This window comes from Leptonychotes weddellii, chromosome 16 (genome assembly GCF_054177405.1).
Source record: "Leptonychotes weddellii isolate Sample4059 chromosome 16, ASM5417740v2, whole genome shotgun sequence".
NCBI classification, from domain to species: Eukaryota; Metazoa; Chordata; class Mammalia; order Carnivora; family Phocidae; genus Leptonychotes; species Leptonychotes weddellii.
The window spans coordinates 42,556,056-42,583,470 of NC_138384.1; the positions used below are offsets into that span (position 1 = coordinate 42,556,056).

The window sequence follows — 27,415 nt, forward strand, 5'->3', positions numbered from 1 at the left end:
CTGGATATTGGATGGGAAAAGAGGTCTCACTGATAAGGTTTTTTTTGAAGAGGGGTCTGAAAAGAAGTAGGTAGCAAGCTGTGGAACAGAGTTCCAAGGAGAACGTAACTCTTCCTGACCAGTATTGACTTTGAGAATCTGTACCATGCCCCGTTCATTTCCTCCTCACAAGTTCTTGCTTTGGTATAAAAGATTAGCTTCTGATTTGTCACTCTTTTTTTTTCCCCCTGGAGGATATAGGAACTTTATTGCTATGAGTTTTTGATATGATGTGTGGTACTGTAAACCTCTTCCCCCATTGCCGTCCTGAAGAATATTTCCCAGCAGGAGGCGAAAGACCACTCTCTGCTTATACCCTGAACTTTAGGCACTTACTTGATAGGTTCTCCCAAACATGTCTTTCCAACCGACCCAGTGCTTCAGGGCTTATAACATGGAATAAACTTCCAGTGAAATAATTTCAAACAAAGGTTTTCAACATTGCCTGAGGACATCTTTTGATAATCTGTCTATAAGGGTCTTACTAGACATGTTGAGCCTTTGGTCAGATGTGTGTGCAATAGGCAGAATTATGTGGAAACTATTTATCAGACATATGCTATAGCAAAAACAAGGCTTTTAGTAAGGTGCAGCTTCATCTTTGTAAAGCCTCCCTAGGAACTATTTTTCTTGATCTACAGCCACCAAATTTCTAACCTGTTTCTCACGTGTAAAACTTAGTATGATTCTTTTTTATTCTATTTTATTTTATTTATTTAATTGACAGAGACACAGCGAGAGAGGGAACACAAGCAGGGGGAGTGGGAGAGGGAGAAGCAGGCTTCCTGCAGAGCAGGGAGCCCGATGCGGGGCTCGATCCCAGGACCCTGGGATCATGACCTGAGCAGAAGGCAGACGTGTAATGACTGAGCCACCCAGGCGCCCCTAAAACTTAGTATGATTCTAAACGGACCTAGGTTTATAGCCTTGACATCTCCGAACAAAGTGTTTATATGCCTCATCTCTAAATTCTCTTTATTCTTATAGGAGACAAGAATCTAAATGACCTGGAGACTCTTCAGGAAATTGGATTAAAATACCTCCCACATGAAGAGCTGTTCTGCTCGCAAATCTGGCAACAGGTTACAAAGGAGTTAACCCAGTGCCAAGATTCCATGGTCAATATTCAAGGAACTGGCTCCCAGTTGGAAAAACGAGGTGATGCACTCTATAAAGATGAAGAGTTTGGTAAAGGCTTTACTCAGAGTTCACATCTTCAGGTTCACCACAGAGACCACACGGGAGGAAAACCCAACCAGGGGGAGGAGCGTGAGAAAGGTTTCATTCAGCGCTGTCATCTTCAAACTAACCAGACAGCTCATGTAGGAGAGAAGCCCTATAAATGTGAAAAATGTGAAAACACCTTCCGTCGACTGTCAAGCCTTCAAGCCCATCAGAGGGTCCATGGCAGAGAGAAATCATACAAGTATGATACGTCATGTAAGGGTTTCAGACAGAGGTCATATCTTCGCCATCATCAGAGAGTTCCCCCTGGAGAGAATCCACACAAATTCGAGGAATGTGGGAGGAATGTTGGGAAAAGCTCACATTGTCAAGCTCCTCTGATAGTCCACACATTAGAGAAACCTTATAAATGTGAGGAGTGTGGCCTGAGCTTCAGTCAGAGCTCGTATCTTCAAGTGCACCAGAGAGTCCACATGGGAAAGAAACCTTATAGATGTGAAGAGTGTGGGAAGGGCTTCAGTTGGCGTTCGCGACTACAGGCTCATCAGCGAATCCACACTGGAGAGAAACCATACAAATGTGAGGCATGTGGCAAGGGCTTTAGTTACAGCTCGCACCTTAACATTCATTGTAGAATCCATACAGGAGAGAAACCCTATAAATGTGAAGAGTGTGGGAAAGGCTTCAGTGTAGGTTCACACCTTCAGGCCCATCAGGTAAGCCACACTGGAGAGAAACCTTACAAATGTGAGGAATGTGGGAAGGGCTTCTGTCGGGCCTCAAATCTTCTGGACCATCAGAGAGGCCACACTGGAGAGAAACCATATCAGTGTGATGCATGTGGAAAGGGCTTCAGTCGTAGCTCAGATTTTAACATTCATTTCAGAGTCCATACAGGAGAGAAACCCTATAAATGTGAGGAATGTGGGAAAGGCTTCAGTCAGGCCTCAAATCTTCTGGCCCATCAAAGAGGCCACACTGGAGAAAAACCATACAAATGTGGTACATGTGGGAAGGGCTTCAGCCGGAGTTCAGATCTTAATGTTCATTGTAGAATCCACACCGGAGAGAAACCCTATAAATGCGAGAAGTGTGGTAAGGCCTTCAGCCAGTTCTCGAGTCTTCAGGTGCATCAAAGAGTCCACACGGGAGAGAAACCATATCAGTGTGCAGAGTGTGGGAAGGGCTTCAGTGTGGGTTCACAGCTTCAAGCCCACCAGAGGTGCCATACTGGGGAGAAACCATATCAATGTGAGGAGTGTGGGAAAGGATTCTGTCGGGCGTCAAATTTTCTGGCTCATCGTGGAGTCCACACAGGAGAGAAGCCATACCGGTGTGATGTGTGTGGTAAACGCTTCAGACAGAGATCCTATCTTCAAGCCCACCAGAGGGTCCACACCGGAGAGAAACCGTACAAATGTGAGGAGTGTGGTAAGGTCTTCAGTTGGAGCTCATACCTTCAAGCCCATCAGAGAGTTCACACTGGAGAAAAACCATATAAATGTGAGGAGTGTGGGAAGGGCTTCAGTTGGAGCTCAAGTCTTATAATTCATCAGCGAGTGCATGCTGATGATGAGGGTGATAAGGACTTGCCCTCCCCGGAGAATTCACACAAGAAAGAAGCTCCATAAAATTATATGTTTTAATACCTCAAATGGGTGCTGAAATAGTCTAATAATCAGACCTTTCCTAGAAGACAAAGCATTTATTTATAAAAGAGTATTTAGCCAGGGCTTGACATGTCACAGTGGTTGGGTGACCACACAGCAGAGAAGCCTCATGAGAATGGGGACATAAGGACTTCATTCAGAACCTTGACATTTAGCAAATACTACACAGAGGAGAGGCTTAGGAAGGATGAATCTGATCTGAAGTTAACCGAAGGGCTGAGATGGAAGTGCCAGAATCTCTTCCACTAGAATATAAACTCCAAGAGAGTAGGGATTTGTTGACTGCCAAATCTATTCAGTCTTCTCAGTGCCTCACACATGGTAGGTGTTCAGTAATGTTAAATGAGTGAAAGGGAGAACAGTCATATATGAAATTTTTATTCAGTTCTTCTCTAAAAATTTCTGTGAAATGTACTTAGAAGAGGAATTCTGTAAGGCTTGGAGGACATTCAAGTTAAGACACATGGGCTCATTTTCCCAACCCTGCAGGTCCTGTGAACTAGTGTTTATCAACCTGCCAGTAGGTCCAAAATCACTTCAGTGGGTTGTGACCAGCATTTTTGTATGCAAATAGTTTATTGAGGTATAATTTGCATGCAGCAACATGCATAAATCTCAAGTTTACAGCTTTATGAATTTTGACAAATGTATACACTTATGTAATCATCACCAAAATCAATGTATACAATATTTCTATTAAACCAGAATGTTTCCTTGTGTACATTTCTCGTCATTCCCACCTCCAGTGGCAACAAGTATGATTGCTATACCTCACAGTTAAGTCTGTTCTTTGGTTCAATGTGTGTACTCTTTTATGTCTGGATTCTCTTGATCAAATTATGATCATTTTAGTAGATTGAGAGAAAGTAAGATTGACAAAATTCAGTGTCCATTCGTGATAAAAATTCCTCAGTGAGATGAAAGGCATCTATGAAAATTCTATAAGCTAACATTCTTTGTAAAATTATTATTAAGGAATAGTTTGTATACAGTAAAATCGACTCTTTGATGTATCATTCTGTGTTTTGGTAAATGCTTTCTATTGTATTACCACCACCGTAATCAAGACGTTTAACACTTCCAAGACCCCCTGCCCTGAAATTCCTCGGACTTTTGTAGTCAACCACTCTCCCTGTCACCTCTCCCTGCCTTTGGCAGCCATCTACCTGTTTTCTGTCTGCATAGTTTACTTTTTCTGGAATGTCCTAAAATGGAGTCATACAGTATATAATCTTTCAAGTCTGGCTTCTTTCACTTTATGCTTCTGAGATTCATCAATCCTGATGTGTGGAACAGTAGTCATTCCTTCTATTGCTGAGTGGTATTCTGGTGTATGGATGTATCATGTTTGGTTTATCCATTTATGAATTCAAGGATATTTGAGTTTCCAGTTGTTAGTGATTATGAAGGAAACAGGGATAAATATTTGCAAAGAGGTCTGTGTGTCAACACGTTTTCTTTGTGTTAGTAAATACTTAAGAGTGGAATTGTATAGTATGTTTAACTGTATGGAAAGCTAACAACTCTAAAATGGATATACCAGTTTGCATTCCCACCATCAATGCATGTCAGGGTTTTGTTTTGTTTTTACCATTTCAGTAGGTTTATAGTGGCATCTCACTTTGATTTTAATTTGCATTTCCCTAATGACTATGTTGGGCATCTTTTATATCTGAATGTATCCTGTATGTATATCTATTTTCTTTGGGGAACTGTTTTCTTGTTCTTGATTTTTGAGAGTTTATGTGTTCTGGACATATGTCCTTTGTCAGTTACATGTTTTGCAAATATTTTATCTCTGTGTGTTTTGTGTTTTTATTCTGTTATCAGTATTTTTCACAGAGCAGAAATTTTGTTTTTGATGAAGTTCAGTTTTCTTCTTACATGGATTGTGCTTTTGGTTTCAAATCTAAGAACTCTGCCCAATCCTAGGTCACAAAGATTTTTCTCCTCCTTTTTTATCTAAAAGTTTTATGAAATGGTTTTACATTTAGGTCTATGATCCATGTGAGTTCATCTTTATAAAGTGTGAGGTCAAGGGCCATGTTTTTTGGCCTGTGAACATCTGATTAACTATCCTTTTAATTTCTGTTCGCCCTTATGGAAAATCTATTGATCAGACATGCGTGGGTCTATTTCTGGCCTCTCCTTGGTTCCATCAGTCTATGTGTCTGTCATTTTGCCAATATGTAGCCTTATATAATAAGTCTTGAAATGAGATAGTATGAGTCTTCCAACTCCATTCTTTTTCTTTTTTTTTTTTTAAACATTTTATTTATTTATTTATTTATTTGAGAGATACACAGTGAGAGAGGGAACACAAGCAGGGGGAGTGGGAAGGGAGAAGCAGGCTTCCCGCTGAGCAGGGAGCCTGATGTGGGGCTGGATCCCAGGACCCTGGGATCATGACCTGAGCCAAAGGCAGATGCCTAACGACTGATCCACCCAGGCACCCCTCCATTCTTCTTTTTCAAAATATTTTGGCTATTTTAATTAGTTTACTTTTACATAATTTTTAGAATAAGTTTTTTGTGATTTTTAAAAATAAACTCATTGCTGGAAATTTTGTTGGGATTGCATTGAATATATACAGATGACTTTAGGTAGACTTAGCATCTTAGCAATCTTGAATATTCTAAGCCACAGACACAGAATATCTGCCTATTTGTTTAGGACCCCTCTAATTTCTTTAATCAGTAATTTGTAGTTTTCAGCACATAGATTCTGCACATATTTTATTAGATTTATACCTAAGTACTCTGTGTTTTTTGGTGCTAAATTAAATGGTACTATTTTCAAATTTCAATTTCCAATTGTTTATTGCTAGTATATAAAAATGCAGTTGATTGTTCTATGTGTCTTATAATTTTGCCAAACTTGCATATTAGTTAAAGTTGCCATTCTGTATAGATTCCTTGGGATTTTCTGTGTAGATAATCATGTCATCTGCAAAAAGCTTTATTTTTCCTTGCCAATTGATGTACATGTTACAGCAACTTCACTGTGATGTAAGGAAGCACCCCCACCAACGTTAGGTTTGGGTGGCAAAACTCATGATGGTAGTCGTTTGGGATGATCAAAGGTAGAGGGGATAGCTGTCCAGGAGAAGGCCCAGAACAGAAAGAATGGTCAATGTTCAGGTATTTTATACAGTGGAAGTCCTCCCTGAACAAGTTTAAAAAATGGTGGGAGGTTGCACTTTGGGAGTAGTAGGTGAAACTTACCAGAATTGTGAAGGAGGCAGTGGACATGGGCAGGAGATGAAGCTTATAAGTTGCTGACACTAAATCACATGTCCAAGTTTCTTTCCTATGGTCTTCACAATTCACTCCTGACATTTGGATTAGCATGGCAACCTCCAGGTATCCCTGTAGATAAACTGGCATTTGAGAGGGCACATTTGCAAAGTTGACCTACAATAATTAGGTCAATAATTATTATGAAAGCTTTATGAAAGATAATGTGGGGCCAGATAATAAAAATCCAGGTAGAGGAAGGATCCAAGAGAAGAAATCAATGGGGATTCAAGAAATCTCTTGGAGTATTATAATAACTTGGCAAAATCATTGACTATTTTGATTTGTTTTATCTATTGAACTATTTTAGAGACTTTTACTATATTATTGACCTACATACAGCCAGAGTTTCCCTTCAAGGATCTGCATTGAGATGCCAATGCAATGCCTACAGCACCTACAGAACTTTCTCTCTTACTCTTTTATAAAGATTTTATTTATTTGAGAGAGAGCATATGAGAGGGGGGAGGGTCAGAGGGAGAAGCGGACTCCCTGCTCAGGGAGTCCGATGACGGAATTCATCCTGGAACTCCAGGATCATGACCTGAGCCGAAGGCAGTCGCTTAACCAACTGAGCCACCCAGGTACACCTGAACTTTCTTATTAAAGGCTTCTAAATCGGGCACCTGGGTGGCTCAGTTGGTTAAGCAACTGCCTTCGGCTCAGGTCATGATCCTGGAGTCCCAGGATCGAGTCCCGCATCGGGCTCCCTGCTCAGCAGGGAGTCTGCTTCTCCCTCTGACCCTCCACCCTCTCATGCTGTCTCTCCGTCATTCTCTCTCAATAAAATAAATAAAAATCCTAAAAAAAAAAAAAAGGCTTCTAAATCTTGGGCTTTTTGATATATGTGGTCTGCCAGGAGTTGTGACATTGTTTGGCTGGCCTCTAGGCACTAAGTCTGTGCTACAGAACTGAAAAGACCCAGACTTGTGCCTATTATACCAAAAATTGAGGTATATATAAAATGTGGTATATAAAAAATGAGGCCTAATTTATAATAGATTTAAAAGATAGCCTGTGTGTACCCTGTTGTGGGTACATCAGTGTATACATAAGGGGGGCACACTTTCAATAGCTGTATGGAACTGCAATTGTTAGAGGCTAGGAAGGGCAAGGGATTTGTGAAGGGAAAGATAATGAGGAAGAGCCTGGTGAGGTTCAGGAAGTGCTGGGGGAAGTAAAGGAACTGGAGGGTGACCAAAGAGGATAGTGAGTGGTTAATACGGATAGCAGAGACCTCCAAGGGGGCGGGAATTAGTTGTTTAAGTGGTTACCCAAGCTGGGGTGCCTAGTCCAGCATTGTTGGAGTTTTATCTTTTGGGTAGCATCTTAACTGTTTTATAGCTCTTATCCAGCAAGTGGAGGAAAGTAGGAAGTGGTGTGGTGATGTGGGAATAGTGAGAGTGTAGCATGGATTGTTGAACAAAAGGATTGGAGCTGATGTGGTTGTGGTGGTCATAGTGGGGAGTGGTGTGGGAGCAGTTACCATGTCCAGATCCCAGCTGTTAAGCATGGAAGGAGGTGGAGTTTTAGACTTGTATAGGGCTAATTTCACCCAAAGGTGAAATTAAGTGGTGAGGCACCAGTGTATATAAATTGGCTAATTTGCAGGGTGCTATCTTGCAACAAAAGGGCAACACAGGAAGAAGGAAAAGAATGGTTCAAGCACAAATTTAAATAATTTACTTTGTGTTCCTTGATGCATTGGAGTAGGTAATAGGCAATAGTAGGTCCCCACATGCTTCATTAGGACCTCGGTGTGTTTAGGTAGGTAAGGGCCTGGCAATAAGCTTTAGTTTCTTGCAGTGTGCCTACATTGTATAAAGGAGGAGAATATGGAGGTTGCAGAGATACACATAAGCAGAGAAATTGGGAGCTTCAGTTAAGTTGCCTACGATAATATTGGCATCGGCTAGGTCAGGAACAAAGTGTAAGCAAGGCTACATAGATTGAATCTTTGGGGATAAGGCAGAAAGTGAGTGATTTTAAAAAGGGCAGTTGGGAGGTTATAGTGGCCACAAAAGGGGGTACGAGTTGGTTGGGGAAACTGTATGTTGGACTTGGAGCAGGGTGGGTGTCAGGATTTTTATTTGATGGGCTGTGGCATGAAATTGTGATAGAATATCTTGAGTCAGCATCAAAGTTGGAACTGTTGGTTGTGCTGAAGTTATCATTTGGGATGCTTTGGTCTCTTGGGCTGAGATCCTCATCCCTGAGCTGATGGTTGTTGTTCTCACTGTCCTCTGTGATTGACTTGTGGATAGCGCCTGTAAGGACCCTGTGTAGTAGATGCTGGAAACTCCTAATGAGTCCGGGGCTAACACCCAAGACCTCAAGGCAAAGTTCTACAGTTGAGAAATTATTGCAAGAGTGACTGAAGACCAAGGGATGCTCTGGGGCACATTGGCAATATCAGGCGACCTCATAGGCATCAGATATAGAATATAAGTAGCCTTAAGAGCACTACCTATGCAGATAACACATTTTGTCTTCTGTCACTTTTGCCACAATTGGTTATCAAGTAAAGCTGTGAAGTAATTGAATGCCCCAAGCAAGTGGAGATGACAAAGGAGTTTGGCACTGAACTGGAGTAAGTGAAGATGAAAGGAAACCCAAGGAGTTTGGCATTGAGCTGGAGTGGGAGAATCCCTGGCCCAGATGATGAGCCAAATGAGATAAGGTCAGGCCAAGTAGGGCCATAATGTCCCACAATGACATATTTTTGCCTTTGATGTGTAGGCCTCAGCATTCTGGGGGTGCGTGTTTATTATGATGGGGGTCATGGGCATTGTCATCCCAGATCCTGTAGTGGCTCCCCCATTAAGTGTTTACATAATGGGCTGAAGCCAAAGCTGGTGTCCTATTTAAGAACGTTGGTGCTGGGGGGCGCCTGGGTGGCTCAGTTGGTTAAGCAACTGCCTTCGGCTCAGGTCATGATCCTGGAGTCCCAGGATCGAGTCCCGCATCGGGCTCCCTGCTTGGCGGGAAGCCTGCTTCTCCCTCTGACCCTCCCCTCTCTCATGCTCTCTCTCTCTCAAATAAATAAACAAAATCTTAAAAAAAAAAAAAAACGTTGGTGCCGGGTAGGGTACCTGGGTGGCTCAGTAGATTAAGTGTCCAACTCTTGATTTTGGATCAGGTCATGATCTCAGGGTCATGAGATCAAGCCCCGTGTCAGGCTCCATGCTGAGCATGGAAACTGCTTGGGATTCTCTCTCTCCCTCTCCCTTCTGCCTCAGCCCCTGCTCACACACACGTGTGCTCATGTGCATTCTCTCTCTCAAAAAAAAAAAGTTGGTGCTGGGAACTAATTTAAGATCTTCCTCTTGTTTAAAGATATACACAATTACCTAGTCCCTAGGTGTGGGACTAGGTACCAAGACATATTTCTTGTAAAGGGGGACCTCCCATTAGCCAATGTTTATACTAGTGGGGAAGGGAAGCAAGTTTACCAGAGACCTTTCTTGTGGACTATAGAATCTTTTCAGGGGTCATGGGCCCTCAGTTCTCAGTGAATCCCATTCCATTATCTGCCCTAGAACTGGATGCCAATCCAGCACACATTATGCCAGAATTGAAAAGAGGCAGGAGAATGTGGGGGGCGGGGTGTTAAGTGAAAAACGGAGTTCTATCTGGGTATTGTAGAGATTGGAAAGAAGAGGGATGGTCCCCTGATGGCATTTTGGCAGAGAGTCTTGGGACCTATAGATTGAAAATTCAGGGCGACTAAAGCAGTATGCGAAAGAGAGAGCCATTTGGAAGCCATCCATTTTGTGATTTTAATAGGGCATCCTTCAGTAGAGCATTATTTCTCTATCTGTAGATGATAGGACAAATGAATGTTCCAAATGATGCTTTTTTGTAAGGTCTGTGCCTGAACTGAATGAGCACTAATGTGTATCCTGATCAGAATCAATGATATCTGGGGGCCCAGAGGAAATTAATCAAGTTTTAAGGCCTATTATGGTGATGTTGGCAGAAGCACACCAGGAAGAATAATTCAGGAAATCAGTTTACTTAATATTATAGGATATTATACAAATCAGGAACAGCCAAATGGAAATGATGCATAAAGCAAAGTATGGATGAAAGGGCTTGGAGCTTCCATGCCCTCTCCAGATGCACCACCCTCCCAGCACTTTGATGTGTTCACCAAGTCAGAAGCTCTCCAAACTCCATCCTTTGGGGAGTTTTATGGAAGTTTCATTATGTGGGCATGATTGATTAAATCATTGATCATTAATGATTGTACTCAATTTCCATCCCCTATCCCCTCCCCAGATGTTGGGGTTATTGGACTGAGAGTTCAAACCGTTGAGTCATACCTTGGTCTTCCTGGTGCCCCCATCCTGAAGCTATTAAGGGGCACATCATTAGAACAAAAGAGGCTCCTATCACACTGGCTATTCCAAGGGATTTAGGAACTCTATGCCAGGAACTGGGGATGAAGACCAAATATATATATTTCTTATTATATCACAGTATCACAGGGCTTAAGTTAATATAAATGTCCATTAGTTAAATCATCTAACCTAATATGGAGTTGGGCAATTTCATTGGGGACACAAGTTTATGAGTGCCTATGATGAAAGATAAGTTTTTGAATTCCATGGACTTGGTGTCCAGTGACATTCCTTGTAGTGAGGGATTTTCCCTTTTTAAACTCTGAAGGGTCACCAGGCACCAATGTAACCCAGTATCCCAGGTCAATGAAATACTTAATAAAACTGAACATTTTATGGGGACCAAAATACCACCCACCAATGAAGTATATCAGCATGAATTTCCAGGAGGTGATCAGGGCACAGAAGACTTCTAGTTCCTAACCAGGGTAAGAGGCAAATAATTGCCATTGATGGAGGTTGGTAAACGGGTTTGTTTTGGTTAAAAGATTCATTGAGCTGTGGGAGGAGGCATTGTGTATGTCAATGAGTGGCATGGTAGCTGGGGCATCTGTAAGGATATTAGGAGCTGTGGAAGGACTGAGGTTTATACTTAGTAATTGAATGACCTGTTGGGAATAAGGCTTGCATTTTTAAGTTGGACTTTTCTGTGATTCAGATGATTGGGGAGTCTAAGTGTGTGAATCTCCAGTAAACAACAACAAAAATAAATAAATATACCCCTCCAATTTTTGAATTAGTCCTGATGAGGAAGCATTGTTTGGTGGACTCTATTTTTATCTTTGTAACCACCACAATAATTTAAAGTTTTATTTGAGCCACTCTAGGATTAATATGGTATTTGGTGGTATCCAACACAGATTCATTTGTTGCTATTCTAATTAATTAGGAGCTTCCCTAGTGTTGGTCTAGCCTATTAATGACAGTAATGAGACTTGTTAATTGGGAGGAGCTTCCTTGTCCTTTTCATATCTTTGGAGCCTGTAGTGATGTTCCTGCTTTCATTCCTGATATTGGTGATATTGTTTCTCTTCTTTTTTCTTGGTTATTGTTGTTTGAGGTTTATCAATTTTATTGGTCTTCTTAAAGACTAGCTCTTAGTTTTGTTGATTTTTCTCTACTCTCTATTGATTTTTTAATTCTTACTATGTTCTGCTTGCCTTTTTATTTTACTTCACTCTTATACTTTCTTAAGGTAGAAGCTCTAGCTCAATGATTGGAGACCTTTTCTGATATAATCATTTAATTGTATTTATTTTTCTCTTTAGCTGTATGGTGCAAATTTTATGTTGTGTTTTCACTTCCATACAAGTATATTTTAATTTTTCTTGTGAGTTCTTCTTTGACTCATGGATTTTTTAATTTTTTATTTATTTGAGAGTGAGGGGGAGAGAGAGCATGAGAGGGGGGAGGGGCAGAGGGAGGAGCAGACTCCCTGCTGAGCAGGAAACCCAACGTGGGGCTCAATCTCAGTAAACTGGGCACTTAACTGACTGAGCCCCCCAGATACCCTCATGGATTGTTTAGAATTGTGCTTTTAAATTTCCATGTTTGAGCATTATCCAGATATGTGATCCCAATTTCTATTTTAATTTCATTGTGATCAGAGCAAATATTTTACATGATTTCTGTTTTTTTTTAATTTCTTGAGGTTTGTCTTATCACCCAGAATATGGTTTCTTTTAGTAAACATTCCATGTGTACTTGAAAAGAAGGTGTATTCTGCTATTGTGTAAAGTAGTCTATAAATGTCAGCTCAATTAGATCAAGCTTATTGATAATGTTGTTCAGGTCTTCTATAGCTTTACTAATTTTCTATTCTACCAATTGCTGAGAGGAGTATTTAAGTTATTAGATGTAATTGTGAATTTGTCTTTTTCTCTTTTCAATTCTGTCAGTTTTTGCTTTGAGCACTTTGAAGCTCTGTTAAATCTATAAACTTCAAGATAGTTAAGATTTTTTTTTAAGATTTTATTTATTTGAGAGAGAGAGAGAGAGAAGGAGCGGGGGCGGGCAAAAGGGGAGGGAGAAGCAGACTCTCTGCTGAGTGGGGAGCTTCATGCGGGGCTTGATCCCAGGACCCCAAGATAATGACCTGAGCCGAAGGCAGACACTTAACTGACTGAGCTACCCAGGCACCCCAGGGTAGTTCTATTTTTAACTTTTTGAGGAACCTATAGTTGTTTTTCATGCTTTTTTTATACAAGAGTTAAGGAATTGATACACAACTAGGGGAATTTGACAATATACTTCCTTTTCTCTACTGGTGAGGTTTATACTTACATGTTCATTTTACTAATTAGCATCCTTTCATTTCAGCTTGAAGAATGCCCTTTAGCATTTTTTTGTAAGGCAGGTCTGGGGTTGATGAACTCCCTCGGCTTTTGTTTGTCTGGGAAAGTCTTTATTTCTGAAGGACAGCTTTGCTGCATAGTATTGGTTCCCAGTTTTGTTTTTTGTTTTTTGCTTTCAGCACTTTGAATATATCATCTCTCTCCTAGCCGGCAAGGGTTTTGGTGAAAACCTATGGTGGTGAGTTTCTTTTTCTGTGCTGCTTTAAAAATTCTCTCTCTTTAATTTTTTAACAGTTGTATTATAGTGTATGTCGGTGAAGTCCTCTTTCAGTGGACAGTGTTTCAGGACCTATGAGCTTCATGTACCTGGGTGTGCATGTCTCTCCCCAGTTTGGGGGATTTTTCAGCCATTATATATTTTTAAAATAAGCTTTCTTCCCCTTTCTTTCTTCTTCTGGGACTCCCATAATATGTATATTGTTTTCCTGTAGTATAGCCCATAATTCACCTGGGCTTTCTTCACTCTTTTTCATTTTCTTCTCCTCTGACTGAAAATTTCTAATGACTCATCTTTGAACCAACAGATTTTTTATTCTGCTTGATCAAGTCTGATGATCATGCTCTCTATTGCACTTTTCATTTTATTCATTGTTTTTGGGGGCTCCAGAATTTCAGTTTAGTTCTTTTTTTCTAACTTCTATCTCTCCACTAAACTTCCTGTTTTGTTGATGTATTCTTTTCCTAATTTTGTTGGGTTGTCTATATCAGTGTTCTCCTCACTAAGCTTGCTTAAAAGTTATTTTGAATTCTTTGTCAGGCAATTCTTCACTCTCCATTTCTTTGAGGTTACTTACTGAAACAATATTGTGTTCCTTTGGTGATATCATGTTTCCTTGATTTTTCATATGCCTTGAAGTCTTGTGTTGCTGTCTTTTCATTTGAAGAAGCAGTCGCCTCCTCCAGTCTCTACTAACTGGCTTCAGTAGAGAAATACTATCACTAGTCAGCTGGCTAGGGATTCTGAGGCTTTCTCAGAACTTTTCTTTCTTTCTTTTTTTTTTTTTAAAGATTTTATTTTATTTATTTGACAGAGAGAGAGCACAAGTAGGCAGAGTGGCAGGGAGAGGGAGAAGCAGGCTCTCCGCTGAGCAGGGAGCCCGATGCGGGGCATGATCCCAGAACCCTGGGATCATGACCCAAGCCAAAGGCAGACTCTTAACCAACTGAGCCACCCAGGCGCCCCTCTCAGAACTTTTCTATGGATACATCCACTCCACACTTTGTTTTCTCTCTTGATGGGGACATTTATAAGATTGTATGCCTTTTCTCTACCCCACAAAGCCAGGACTGGTGTTGAGAGCCTCCCTTTTTTCCCCTTATGGTTTTTCCCTGAAGTGCTTATGTTTGTGTTCCTTTTCCAAATCCTGCAGAATTGGGCTGGCTTTCTATGTGTGTTTGCTAGAGGTCTGCAAAGGCTCATTCTTATCATCTGCTGGGGTAGGTGCAGGGAGCTAGTCGCAAGGTAGAGGAAATGAAGTATGTGGAGGGTTGGGGGTGCCAATAGGCAGTTTGCGGAACTGCAGGAAAGTCATCCCCAACAGCAGCTTGTGGGCAGGCTTCCTGACAGTCTGTGAAGCATTTAGTAGAATCTGTGTACCTTTTATGAGTTCCAAGCCCTGGTTGCTGTGCTCCCAGCCTCTCCCAACCCTTCAACCATGCAGATCACCTCAGTGTTCTGGGTAGAGCAGGAAAGAAGTGAGCCTCTTGAGCAGCATCCCACACAGCTAGGGAAGCCGAGTACCCACTCACAAGATCATACTTTCCCACATGGGAGAAATTGGAGGCCAGTGGGATCTCTCTTGGCAGTGAGACCTGCTGTCTTGGAGGAGATGTGACACAAGTAAAGTGAAAATGTTCTTATCCTCTTTAATGCATCTGTTCTCAGATGTATTGCTCCAACAGTGCTGGAAATTTTCTGTTGGGAATACGGAATACCTACAAATGTATGCTTGTCCATGAGTGATTGCTTTCAAACCCCTGAATTTTGCAAAGTCGTCCTTGCCACTAGAAGCAGCCATTCCACTACTGCCTGAGGAAATTGGCATTTTTATGCCTGAATAACATGCAGTGGTTTCCTCTGAAATAGATACCATGAAAGACACTGCTGATTCTCCTCAGGACCAAATCCTGCCACACTTCTTTGCTTCCACACCTATACTTAGATTCAAGTCACACCTGGTACCAAAGACTTAGGTACAAATACGACACTGAGGTGGTACTCCACACATCAAGAGAATTTCATGATTTTTCAATTTATATAGACAAATCTGGGAACATGTTTGGGAATGGATCTTAGGGATAAGGATCATGTACAAGGAGTATAAAATTGGGTGAGATGAATATACTGAAATAGGCTCACTAAGCAGAGATTCTGGATTCAATATTTTAGCTCCATAAGTTGGAAAGAGCTTTTTTTTTTTTTTTTTTTTTGGTTGTTTAGTTGGTTGGTAGTTTGAAAAAAATGGAAGGAGGTGTAGCTACAGTAAGTTGAGTTGAAATTCCAGAATTTCTTTGGTACAATGTAGAGGAAAGTGATCAAAGTCATAGGGAGATTTGAATGTTAGAGCAGATTTATCATGTTAGACATGCTCACCCACCATGGAGGAATAGAGAAATCATAATTTACCATGAGAAGGAATTTGTGAGAGGAATCTCAGCATCTTTGAAGAGCTCAAGGTTTGTTCTTCTCTGCAGATGAGTTATTACAATGGGAACGCCATTGAACTGGGATCCCTAAATGAAATTAAATGATGGGATCCTAGTGTGATATCAGCCAAGTGGTGGCATTTAATCCCAAGACAAGTTGGGCAGGAATACTCTAATGGACAGCAGAGCCTATGTGGTATTCAGAATAGCCTGATAATATGACAACTTAATGTCCCTGAAATAAATAGATGTGAAGAATACTAAATTCTTATTTGATGTGTATAAATGGAATAGTTCTATGTCATTTGGACAGAAGTCCAACTGCATCTACCAAAAACAGAGATTAACTACCTCTTAAACAGCACCCAGACATGAGCCAGTTTTAACACCCAGAATTTATTGAATTAAGGAAAGGTTGAATCTTCCTGAGTAAGTACCCTGCTACCCTGCCAAATACTGCAATTTTAATCTTTTTCCCAGGCTTTCCCCAAAGGGACCATTTACCTGGGATTGCTGGATCCTGGTTCAGAACTGGCACATTGATTGAGGCTTATTGGCCCTGGTGATCAGGAAGTCACTGTTATCCTAGGCATATTGGTAAGACTGTATGCCAGAGGGTGGGAAATAAATTCCCTAAAAATCTAGGTGCCTTCCACTTCAGTAAAATTTCTAGGGGGATCATTGGTGTTGGCATGTTGAAATACCACTTCTAAAGTAAAGGACATGTTGCATCTGGCCCCTCCTACAACCAAAAGAGAGTCACCATGCCTAGTGTGCTCCCTCAGATTTTTGAACAAGCATATTCCTCATTGCAGGCTGCTACTCTGTTCTTCTTTTGTGTGACCTGAAAACTTTCTGACTGGAGCCCAGAGGAGAAGAAGGCTCTCAACAAGTCTAGGCTGCCTTGCATAAGCTGCTCTGCCACTTGCGCCATATGATCCAGCAGATTCCAGGGTTCTTGAAATGTCAGTGGCAGACAGAAATGGTGTTTTTAATGTTTGGTCAGCTCCTATAGATGATTCATAGCACAGACCCTTAGAATTTTGGCACAAACCCCTGCATCCTCTACAGACACACCTATCTTCTCTTTAAGAAACAGCTTTTGCTTTACTATTGCACTTTAGTAGTGGCTGAATAGTTAACCATGGGCTACCAAGTTACCATATAAGTTACCATATACCCTGACCTTGCTTTCATGGACTAGGTGTCATCTTACCAATGTAGGCTTAGATGTGGGCATGTACAGAAGCACTCCATTATCAAATGAAAGAGAGATATATATGAGAAGTAAATGGAAGTATATATGAGGCATTGAAAGCATCAGTAAATGGCCCAAATGCCCGTGGTCCATACTTGTGCTACATTACTTTCTCCCAGTGTGCCTCTATGGTTTTACGGAAAGTTCCTTATGACTAGCCAGGTGAGGAAGGGAAAACTCACTCCTGACCAATTTGCAGATGGTTCTGTGTGATATGTAGGCACGGACCTGAAATTGTTCAACTGAAACATAACACTCTTTCTGAGACATCCCTGAAGGACAGTTGTGAAGGGAAATCCTTCCAGTGGGCAGAACTTTGAGCAGTGTACCTTGGTTGCGCATTTGGCCTGAAGAAACAAATGGCTAGAATTAAGAGTCTATATAGTTTCATGGGTGATGGCCAAGGGTTTGGCTGGACTTTCAGGTTCTTCAAAGATAAATGATTGGAAAATTGGTTGCACAGGATCCTAAGGGAGAGGTAATTTGGATAGACCACTGAGTGGAGAAAGAATGTGAAGATAAGTGTGCTCCATGTAAATGGCCACCATAGGGTACTTTCAGTAGAGGAGGGTTTTAATAAGTAAGTAGTTTGACCCAGTGTGTTGCCACCTTTTAGCTTTTGTCAACAGCTACTTCTGTCATTGCCCAGTGAACTCATGAGCCAAGTGGCCATAATGGCAGGAATGGAGGTTATCCACAGTTTCAGCAACTTAAACTTCCATGTACCAAGGCCATCCTGCCTATAGCCATTGCTGAGTGCCCAGTTGCTGGCATCAGAGACCAACACTGGTTCCTTTATATAGCTCCTTTCCCCAGGATGATTTTGCAACTACCTGAGGGAGTTTGGTTCCATTAGACCATTCCCATCATGGAAGGGGCAGTGCCTTGTTTTGAATTGAATAGACACTCTGGAAATAGATTCACCTTCCAGGCCTGTAGTGCTTTTGCTAAAACTACCAATTGTATACTCTAACAGTTCTTTTCCACCATTGTAGGATTCCACACAGCATTAACTCTCTTTTTTTAAAATTTATTTTTATTTCAATTCCAGTGTGGTTAATATACAGTGTTATATTAGTTTCAGATGTACAATATAGTGATTCAGCAATTCCATATATTACTCAATGCTCATCAAGATAAGTGTACTCTTAATCTCCTTCACCTATTTCAACCATCCCCCACCTCCCCTCTGGTAACCATCAGTTTGTTCTCTATAGTTAAGAGTGTTTTTTGGTTTGTCTCTTTTTTCCCCTTTGTTCTTTTGTTTTGTTTCTTAAATTCCACATATGAGTGAAATCATGTAGTATTTGTCTTTCTCTGATTGGCTTATTTTACTTAGCATTATACTCTCTAGATCCATCCATGTTGTTGCAAATGGCAAGATTTCATTTTTTTATTTATTTTATTTTTTTAAAAGATTTTATTTATTTGTCAGAGAGAGAGAGCGCAAAAGCAGGGAGAGCTGCAGGCAGAGCAGGCAGAGGGAGAAGCAGGCTCCCCGCTGAGCAAGGAGCCCAATGCAAGACTCAATCCCAGGACTCTGGGATCATGACCTGAGCTGAAGGCAGATGCTTAACCAACTGAGCCACCCAGGTGTCTCAAGATTTCATTTTTTAAATGGCTGAATAATATTCCACTGTATATATATATCACATCTTCTTTATCCATTCATCTATTGATGGACACTTGGGCTACTTCCATAATTTGGCTATTGTAAATAATGCTGCAGTAAACACAGGGGTGCATATATCTCTTTGAATTAGTGTTTTAATATTCTTTGGGTAAATATCCAGTAGTGCAATTACTGGATTATATGGTAGTTCTATTTTTAATTTTTTTGAGGAACCTGCACACAGCATTGCTTCTGATAAGGGATTTACTTCATAGCAAATGAAGTGTGGCAATGAGCCCATCCTCATGGAATGCACTGTTTCTATCATGTTCCCCATTACCTTGAAGTAGTTGAATTGATAGAAAATGGACTAACCTTTTGAAAATTTAGTTGCATTACCAAGTAGGTGGCAGTCTCTTGTTGGGCTGGAACAATGTCCTCATAGATGCTGTATATGATTTAAATCAGTGCCCAGAATATGGTGCTCTTTTACCCATAAACAAGTTTCACAAGATCAGGAATCCAGGGGTAGAAATTTGAGTGGCTCCACTCACTATTACTTCAAGTGATCCAATAGCAAATATTTTGCTTCCTGTCTCCATGAACAAGCTCTATAGAGATCTTATTTCCAAGGGAATGAATGATTCCATCAGAAGACACAATAATGATTCCATTGAATTTGAACTTGATACTTCCAACTGGGCACTTGATGTCTCTTACTTCTGAATGAATAGTCAAAGAAGGGGGTTATTTTACTGGCTGGGTAATTGATCCTGATAACAATGAGAGAATTGAGTTGCTATAACACAGTGGAGGTAAGCAAGAGTATGTCCAGAATGCAAGAGATCACTTAGGGTGTCTCTTTTTTTTTTTTTTTTAAAGATTTTATTTATTTATTTGAGAGAGAGAATGAGATAGAGAGCATGAGAGGGGGGAGGGTCAGAGAGAGAGGCAGACTCCCTGCTGAACAGGGAGCCCGACGTGGGACTCCATCCCGGGACTCCAGGATCATGGCCTGAGCCGAAGGCAGTCGCTTAACCAACTGAGCCACCCAGGCGCCCTAGGGTGTCTCTTAAAAGCACCATGTCTTATGATTAAAAACCAATGGAAAAATACAACACCACAATTCAGGCAGGACTGTTAATGTCTCAAAACCTTTAAGAATGAGAATTTAGTTCATCCACTAGGAAAAGAACCACAATGAACTGAGGTGTTTTCTGAGAGTAAGGGGAATATGGAATGAGTAGTGAAAGGTGATAGTTGTAGATAACACTATTACATCAGTTCCAACAATGATAACTCTAATAGTTATAAGTGTTCATTATTTTGTTATAAATATTTTCACATACATATTAACCAAATATTTATTTTCTTTTTAGCCCCAATTTTATTGAGAAATGATTGACATACATCACTGTATAAGTTTAAGGTGTACAGTGTGATGGTTTGATACTATATTGGGAAATGATTACCACAATAGCTTTAGCTAACATCCATCTTCTCGCATAAATAGAAGAAAGGAAACCATTTTCTCCTTGTGATGAGTACTCTTAGGATTTACTCTCATAAGAAGTTTCCTATATATTATATGACAGTGTTCGGTATAGTCATCATGTTATACATTACATCCCTAGTACTTATTTATCTTATAACTGGAAGTTTGTAGTTTTTGTCTACTTTCCTCCAATTCCCCCCACCCCCCACCCTCTGCCTTTGGTAACCACAAATCTGTTCCCTTTTTCTATGAGTTTGTTTTTTGTTTTAGTTTTAGATTCCACGTATAAGTGAAATCATGCAGTAATTGTCTTTCTCTGACTTATTTCACTTAGCATGTCTTCAAAATCTATCCATTTTGTTGCAAATGGTAGGATTTCATCATTTCTTTTTTTAGTATATGTGCTGCTGAAGCGAGCATTGATCACTTCTTTTTATGGATGAATAATATTCCATTGTAAATATATACCCAAACTTCTTTATCCATGCATTCATTGATGAAAACTTAAGTTGTTTCCTTGTGTTGGCTATTGTGAATAATGCTGCTATAAACATGGGGGTGCAGATATCTTTGCAAATTAGTGTTTTCATTTCCTTTGTCTATATTCCCAGAAGTGGAATTGCTGAATCATATAGTAGCTCTATTTTTAATTTTTTAAGCATCCTCCATACTGTTTTCCACCATGGCTGTATCAATTTACAATCTAACCAACAGTGCACAGCTGTTCCCTTTTCTCCACATTCATGCCAGCATTTGTTATCTCTTGTCTTTTTGATGATGGCCATTCTAACACGCACAAAATGATATCTCATTATGATTTTAATTGGGGTGTTACTAATGACTAGTAAAAGTGAGCGTTTTTTCGTGTACCTGTTGGTATTTTGTATATCTTCTTTGGAGAAGTGTCTATTTAGGTCCTATGCCCATTTTTAGTTAGGTTATTTGGGAGGGGGGTGGCTTGTTTGTTTGTTTTGATATTGAGTTATATGAGTTCTTATCTATTTTGGATATTATCCTCTTACCAGATATATGGCTTGTAGATTTTTTTTTCCCATTGCATAGGTTGTCATTTCACTTTGTTGATGGTTTCTTTTGCTGTGCAGAAGCTTCTTAGTTTGATATAGTCTCACTTGTTTTTTTATTTTGTTCTTTGTGCTTTAAGTGTCATATCCAAAAAATCATAACCAAGACCCATGTTAAGAGGCTTTATTCCTGTTTTCTTTTAGGAGTTTCTTACATTTAAGTCTTTAATTCATTTTGAGTTAATTTTCGTGAGTGGTATAGATATGGGTCCAGTTTCATTCTTTTACATGTGAATATCCAATTATCCCAGCACCATTTATTGAAAAGAAAGTCTTTTCTCCATTGAATGTTCTTGACTCCCTTGTCAAATATTAGTTGACCATATATGATTGGGTTTATTTTAGGGCTATCAATTCTGTCCCATTGATCTATTTGTTTTTATGCCAGCACCATACTGTTTTGATGACTATAACTTTATAGTATAGCTTGAAATTGGGAAATGTGTTACCTCCTGCTTTATTCTTCTTTTTCAGGCTATTGGGGGTCTTTTGTGGTGCCATATAAATTTACGTGTTTTTTCTACTTCTGTAAAAAAAATTGCCATTAGAATCTTGATAGGGATTTCATTGAATTTATAGATGACTTTTGATAATATTGATATTTTAATAGTATCAACAATTCCAATCCATGAACATGAATACTTTTCCATTTGTTTGTATCCTATCATATTGGGGCCCCACTCTAATGACCTATTTAATCTTAATTGCCTTCTTAAAAACCCTATATCCAAATAAGTCACACTGGAGTTTAGGGCTTCAACATATGCATGGCAGAGGGGCACAATTCAGTCCATAGTAACATGTGAGTGGGAAACAGTTTCAAACAGGCCAATATCTTTTTTTCAATTGAGATATAATTCACATACTTTAATATTCACACTTGTAAGGTGTATGATTGCATGACTTTTGGTATATTCACAAAGATTTAAACTATCACCACTATCTCATTCCAGAGCTTTTTCATCAGCCTACCAACACCCGCCCCCATCCATTAGCAGCCGTTTTCCACTCCCAATGGACAAGTCCCTGATAACAACTTATCTTCCTGTATAGACTGATGTCTTCTGCACATTTCATATAAATGGGATCATAAAATACATTCTTTATTGTGTCTAGCTTTTTTCACTAAGCACGTTTTCAAGGTTAACCCTCGAATGAATCAGTACTTCAGTTTTTATTTTTTTATTTTTATTTTTTTTAAGATTTTATTTATTTATTTGAGAGACAGAGAATGAGAGAGAGAGAGAGCATGAGAGTGGAGAGGGCCAGAGGGAGAAGCAGACTCCCCGCTGAGCAGGGAGCCCGATGCGGGACTCGATCCCGGGACTCCAGGATCATGACCTGAGCCGAAGGCAGTCACTTAACTAACTGAGCCACCCAGGTGCCCCAGTACTTCATTTTTTAATCACAGAATAAGATTCTATTGTATAAATATACCACATTTTATTATCTAGTCATCAGTTACTGGACATTTGGATTGTTTCTATAATTTGGCTATTCTGAATAATGCTGCTATGAACATTTTTTGTACAAGTGTGTACATATGTTTTAATTTCTCTTGGGTATAATTTCTCTTGGGTATTGGGAGTGGAATTTCTCTGTCATAAGCCCAATCTTTTTAAAGGCCAGTTTTGGTGATGTCAGGCTAGGGCTGACATCGTAGATGAAGATACTCATAGCTGTGCAGCTTCTAAGACTATATGTACTAAAGTGGTGCATGCACCCTGATGTTTGTAAGCAGCATTATCAACAATGGCAAAATTATGGAAAGAGCCCAAATGTCCATTGACTGATGAATGGATAAAGAAGATGTGGTATATAAATAAAAACAATGGAATATTACCCAGCCATCAAAAGAATGAAATCTTACCATTTGTAGTGATGTGGATGGAGCTAGAGTACATTACTCTAAGCAAAATGAGTCAGTCAGAGACAGACAAATTACTATGTGATTTCACTCATATGTGGAATTTAAGAAACAAAACAGATGAACATACAGGAGGGGGAAAAATGAGAGAGGGAAATAAACCATAAAAGGCTCCTAATGATAGAGAACAAACTGAGAGTTGATGGAGGGAGATAAGTGGGGGATGGGCTAGATGGGTGATGGGTATTAAGGAGGGCACTTGTTATGATGAGCACTGGGTGTTGTATGTAAGTGATGAATCACTGAATTCTCCTGAAACCACTATTGCACTGTATGTTAACTAACTAGAATTTAAATAAAAATAAAAGACTATGTGTGCTTAAGGAGGTGAGATTGTCAGTTAGAATGGAGACTGTATAGCTCTTAGATCCAAGTAGATCGCGCCAGGCCCTGTGCCTCGAGAAGGCCCACACTTGCAGTGCCAATTTTTTTTACGTTGCCCTCTGCTGCCTGAATTTGGTCATTACTGGTAGTGAGCGTTGTCCAGTTGGGGTGCCTAGAGCCAGGATCTGGACCCGTGTGTGTCCAATCTTGTTTGTCCTTCTGGCGTTGTCTCTGGCCTTTATTCCATCTGAGTGGTCTACCAAATATCCCAGGAAAATCCAAGACTTGTGTCCGTGAGGTTCTGTTGAGGTGCCTTGGCTATTCCTGTTAAAGGCGCTTCTCTGTGGTACAATAGTTCTTTAGACCATCACGTGATAGTGTACTGACAGAATGGAGGTGACTCGTGGATTTTGGGTGATTCAGACTCCTGTGGGAGAGGTAATAAAGAATCAACCAAATTACCATACCTCTCTTGGGCCCATGAATTTTGTAATACAGTTTTAAAGTGTTTTTCTCAACAGTTCTGTGTAGATTTCCAAATGTACAGCTTCTTAAGCCTTGACCTTGTGCATTCTTCCGAAGATCTTAAGTTCATCATTGCAGTTTCAGACTAACCTTTCCAGTGATATATTAGCTAGGTTTGCTATTATTGTAGAGACAAAACTAATAGCAGCTTAAATAACAGAATATTTTATGATGCCGGATTCCGGGAGAGGTGAACTCTAGCCCCAGCATGGGAACGCACGTTACCGCCCAAGAACCGGACAACACGAACTCAGCCCCCACGACCATTGTGGGAACTAGAGAGCCGCATCTCCCAGGAGTCGCAAGCACTTCCGGCCGGGGAGGGTGGGAATGGGGGCCGGTGTTCTCCGGATTTCTGGGAAATGTAGTCCGCCAGTTCGGTAGAGACTCGGGTACTTCCGCAAGGCAGCCGGGAGAGAGGAATTCTGGGTAGTCGATCCCCTCGGAGTTTGGGGCGGGGCGGTCTCAGGCACTTCCGCTCAGGTGGCCAGGTTGTTCCCGGCTACGTTGCGGGCTCTGCTGCAGGCTCTCCGGTCGCTGTGGTAAGTGGGTTCTGGTTTCGGGACCCTCCTGAACTTCCCGGGGTGCTAGTACCGCTGGCCATTGATTTGGGGGGGAGAGCTGCGCGCGAGAGAGGTGGCTTGAGGGCTGGAGTGGCGTTCCCCTCCAGGGACCCTCTTGGCTTTTGAGGCGGTTGAGCAGCGTATGGCCTGGTGGAGGGTCTCCCGGACTCTCCTCCTGCAGTCCTGCCTCCCCAGGCCGCCCACCTTTCCCTCGCTCTGCCCTTGTCGCGTGGTTGAACATTCATTGGGCCACTTACTTAAATTTCTCTGTCTCGGAGGTTGGGGGGGTTGGGTTTTTTGTTTGTTTTTGTTTTTTTGTAAAATTGGGATGACGTTCCTACCTTCCTATAATCCAGTGGTTTGAGAATCAAACGAGATGGTATAAATAAAAGTCTTAAGGACACTTCCTGCCGCGTGGTGAATGGTGGTCTCTTGGTATTAGACTCTAATTTTGTTAAGTGCTTAGTAACCGGACAGCCACGAATATCGTGGCTGCAGTGAGTCCTGGCACTTCTTTTTGATCCCTGTAGGAAGCTTGATAGTCCCGAACCCTTTCTGAGGAGTTACTCCTGTGTAAAATTAATAAAGGGAAATCTCCTTCAGAATGGAGTCCGAGGCTGGCAGGGGGAAAGCGCTCATACCCTACCATGACTCTTGTCGATTGCAGACCCACTTGGAAGAGACCACCTGATACTATTTTAGCTATTAGTTACTATCCCAGAGGGAGGAAGAATGGCTTCCCGCCCCGCGTCAGCCCAGCCAATGAGAGATTGTCAAAACTCAGCCAATGAAAAGCCACTATACTTCCAAGCCCCCGTTTGCTTCAATGGACTTTTTCTTTATGACAGCATTCCCAAGTTCTCCCTTTACCCTGTAAAAGAGTGTTCCTCTCCTTTGTTCTGTGGACTTGCCTGTGTTTTTGCCATATCTTGCTTGTCCTGGATTGCGATTTTCTGCTATTCCAGTAACATAACTGGCAGTTCTATTTTTAAGGTTAACACTCCCAAACCATTTCTGGCTGGAAAGGAGGAGGGGTGGGGCGGGGGCAGAGTATCTCCTGATTTCTCAGGGACAAAGACATAATTGTGGTGTTTCAGAGCCTCCTTTCTGTCCTTGGCCTTTGTCTCAAAAAAGACTGCCTTTCTTGTTGCACCATTGACACTAAGTAGTTACGTCTGAAAATTGCTGATATTCTTGAAATTATTTATGATGAGTTGAAAACACCAAGGCCTAGCTGCTTCCAGCTGTCAACTGCCCTTGCCTTTTTTCCTTCACGCATCTCTTTCCCCCCCCCCGAAGAATTTGAGATTATGCTGTAGATGATACCTCTATGTCCCTAAGTATTTGTATTGTTAACAAAAATTCAGCTGACTAAATTTGAAGACTTAATTGACTTTATTAAATGATTCATACCCTGGGCAGCATCCCATAAAGCAAGTAGAAGGCAGCTCCCAGGAGTTGTACAAAATGCAAGGTTTTTGTAGGAAGGAGGGTGGGGCAAGGAAGTTATTAGCAAGAGGAAAGAAAGGATTGTTTCAAGCAAGGCCACTTTACCTTGGAGGGAAGAGCAGAGGATCTTATGCATCTTGAAGGGATGGAGAAGGCCTGTGTGTCAGATTAACTTCATAGGTGCTTATCAGAAAATTCCTGAGTGACTGGTTAACACTGTGTTTCTGGGGGAGGTTGAAACTGCAATTAGGTTAGTCATTAAGCCCCAGTTTGGTGATTTGGCCTAAGTGATGCCATTTTAGGCCTGTGGTTTTTTTTTAAACACTGTTTATTTTCTAGGAATCGGGATAGTCTCTTCTATAATCACAGTATCTAGATCAAAATCAGAAAATTACATTGTTAATGTGCTATTCTCTGACCCTCAGTCCATACTTAAATGTGTTCTGTTTTTCATTTAAAATCCTTAAAACTGTTTTCTCCTGATTAAAGCCAATGTTGTGGGCTGCCTTTTGCTGTCATGTTTTCTGTTGTCTCCTTTAATCCAGAATGATTCCTCATCCTTCATTATTTTGTTCGTGATGTTTTTGTTCATGATGTGTAGGCAAGTCGTATCAGAGAAAGCCCATCTTTTGAATTTTCACTGTTTGATTCAGATTATGCATTGTCGGGGATTCCACAGAAGTGGTGACGTGGCCTTTTCAATCAACATAACAGGAGCCGAAGGACATATTTTGGCTTTTATATTGGTGATGTCAGTTTTGTTCACTTGGTGAAGGGGATGTCTGTGCCATTTTACCACTGAAGTTACTGTATTTCTTTTTGTAATTAAAGTTTCCAGTGGGGAGACATGTTTTATTAGTGGGCTTTCTGCTGTAAAGATCAGCATCCCTTTTTGTCCCTCTTTTTTTTTTCATTCAGTCAAATACAAATTTCATATGGACTCAGTTCAGGTTTGTTAACTTAAATGAGATGTTGCTTCTCAGACAATTCTTAAAAACAACTTAGTTGATCTCTATTTTACATATCAGAATTTTCCCTTTGCATGTGTACAATTCAGTGATTTTTGTAACATTGAGGGGTGCAGCTCTAACCATAATTCAATTTTAGAACATTTTCATTCCTCCAGTAAGACCCCTTATTACCATTTATAGTTAACGTCTGTTCTCAACAACCCCAGACAACCACTAACTTCTTCTCTGTCTCTATATTGTGAACCCTTTATTTAAATGGGATCATACAAGGTGTGGTCTTTTGTGACTGGTTCTTTCACTTGTGATATTTTCAGGGTTCATCCATGTTGTATACATTATAATTTTATTCCTTTTTATTGCCCATTAATATTTCAGTGTGGACACACCACACTTTGTCCATTTACCCATGGGTGGACATCTTAGTTTCCAGTTTGGGGTTCTTATGAATAACAGTTTTATAAATACATATGTATATGTTTTTGTTTGGAGATAGGTTTTCATTTCTCTTGGGTAGATACCAAGGAGTAGAGTTGCTTGGCTGACTGGTAGCTTTTGGTTTAACTTTTTGACAAACTGCCAAAACTGTTTTCCAGATTGGCTTCATCATACTGTCCCC

The 27,415-nt window shown here is 40.7% G+C and overlaps 2 protein-coding genes across 23 annotated transcripts in view; one reads left to right on the forward strand and one right to left on the reverse strand.

Annotated features, from left to right (window-relative positions):
* Positions 1–27,415, reverse strand: part of ZNF229 (zinc finger protein 229) — a 474,727-nt gene that overhangs the window by 141,319 nt on the left and 305,993 nt on the right. The window lies entirely within an intron of this gene.
* The window catches only part of LOC102747161 (uncharacterized), an 81,153-nt gene that overhangs the window by 21,119 nt on the left and 32,619 nt on the right, over positions 1–27,415 (forward strand). For 16 of the 22 annotated variants that reach the window (XM_081807052.1, XM_081807038.1, XM_081807041.1 and 13 more), the window contains one exon: positions 1,027–3,615. The exons of 2 other annotated variants lie outside the window; for them this stretch is intronic. In XM_081807052.1, the coding sequence (XP_081663178.1) occupies positions 1,027–2,855 (1,829 nt within the window). In that variant the 3' untranslated portion in view covers positions 2,856–3,615. Of the gene's footprint in view, positions 1–1,026; positions 3,616–24,240; positions 24,359–27,415 lie in introns of those variants that run through there. 4 more of the 22 variants (XM_081807053.1, XM_081807056.1, XM_081807059.1 and 1 more) reach the window with 1 other exon arrangement.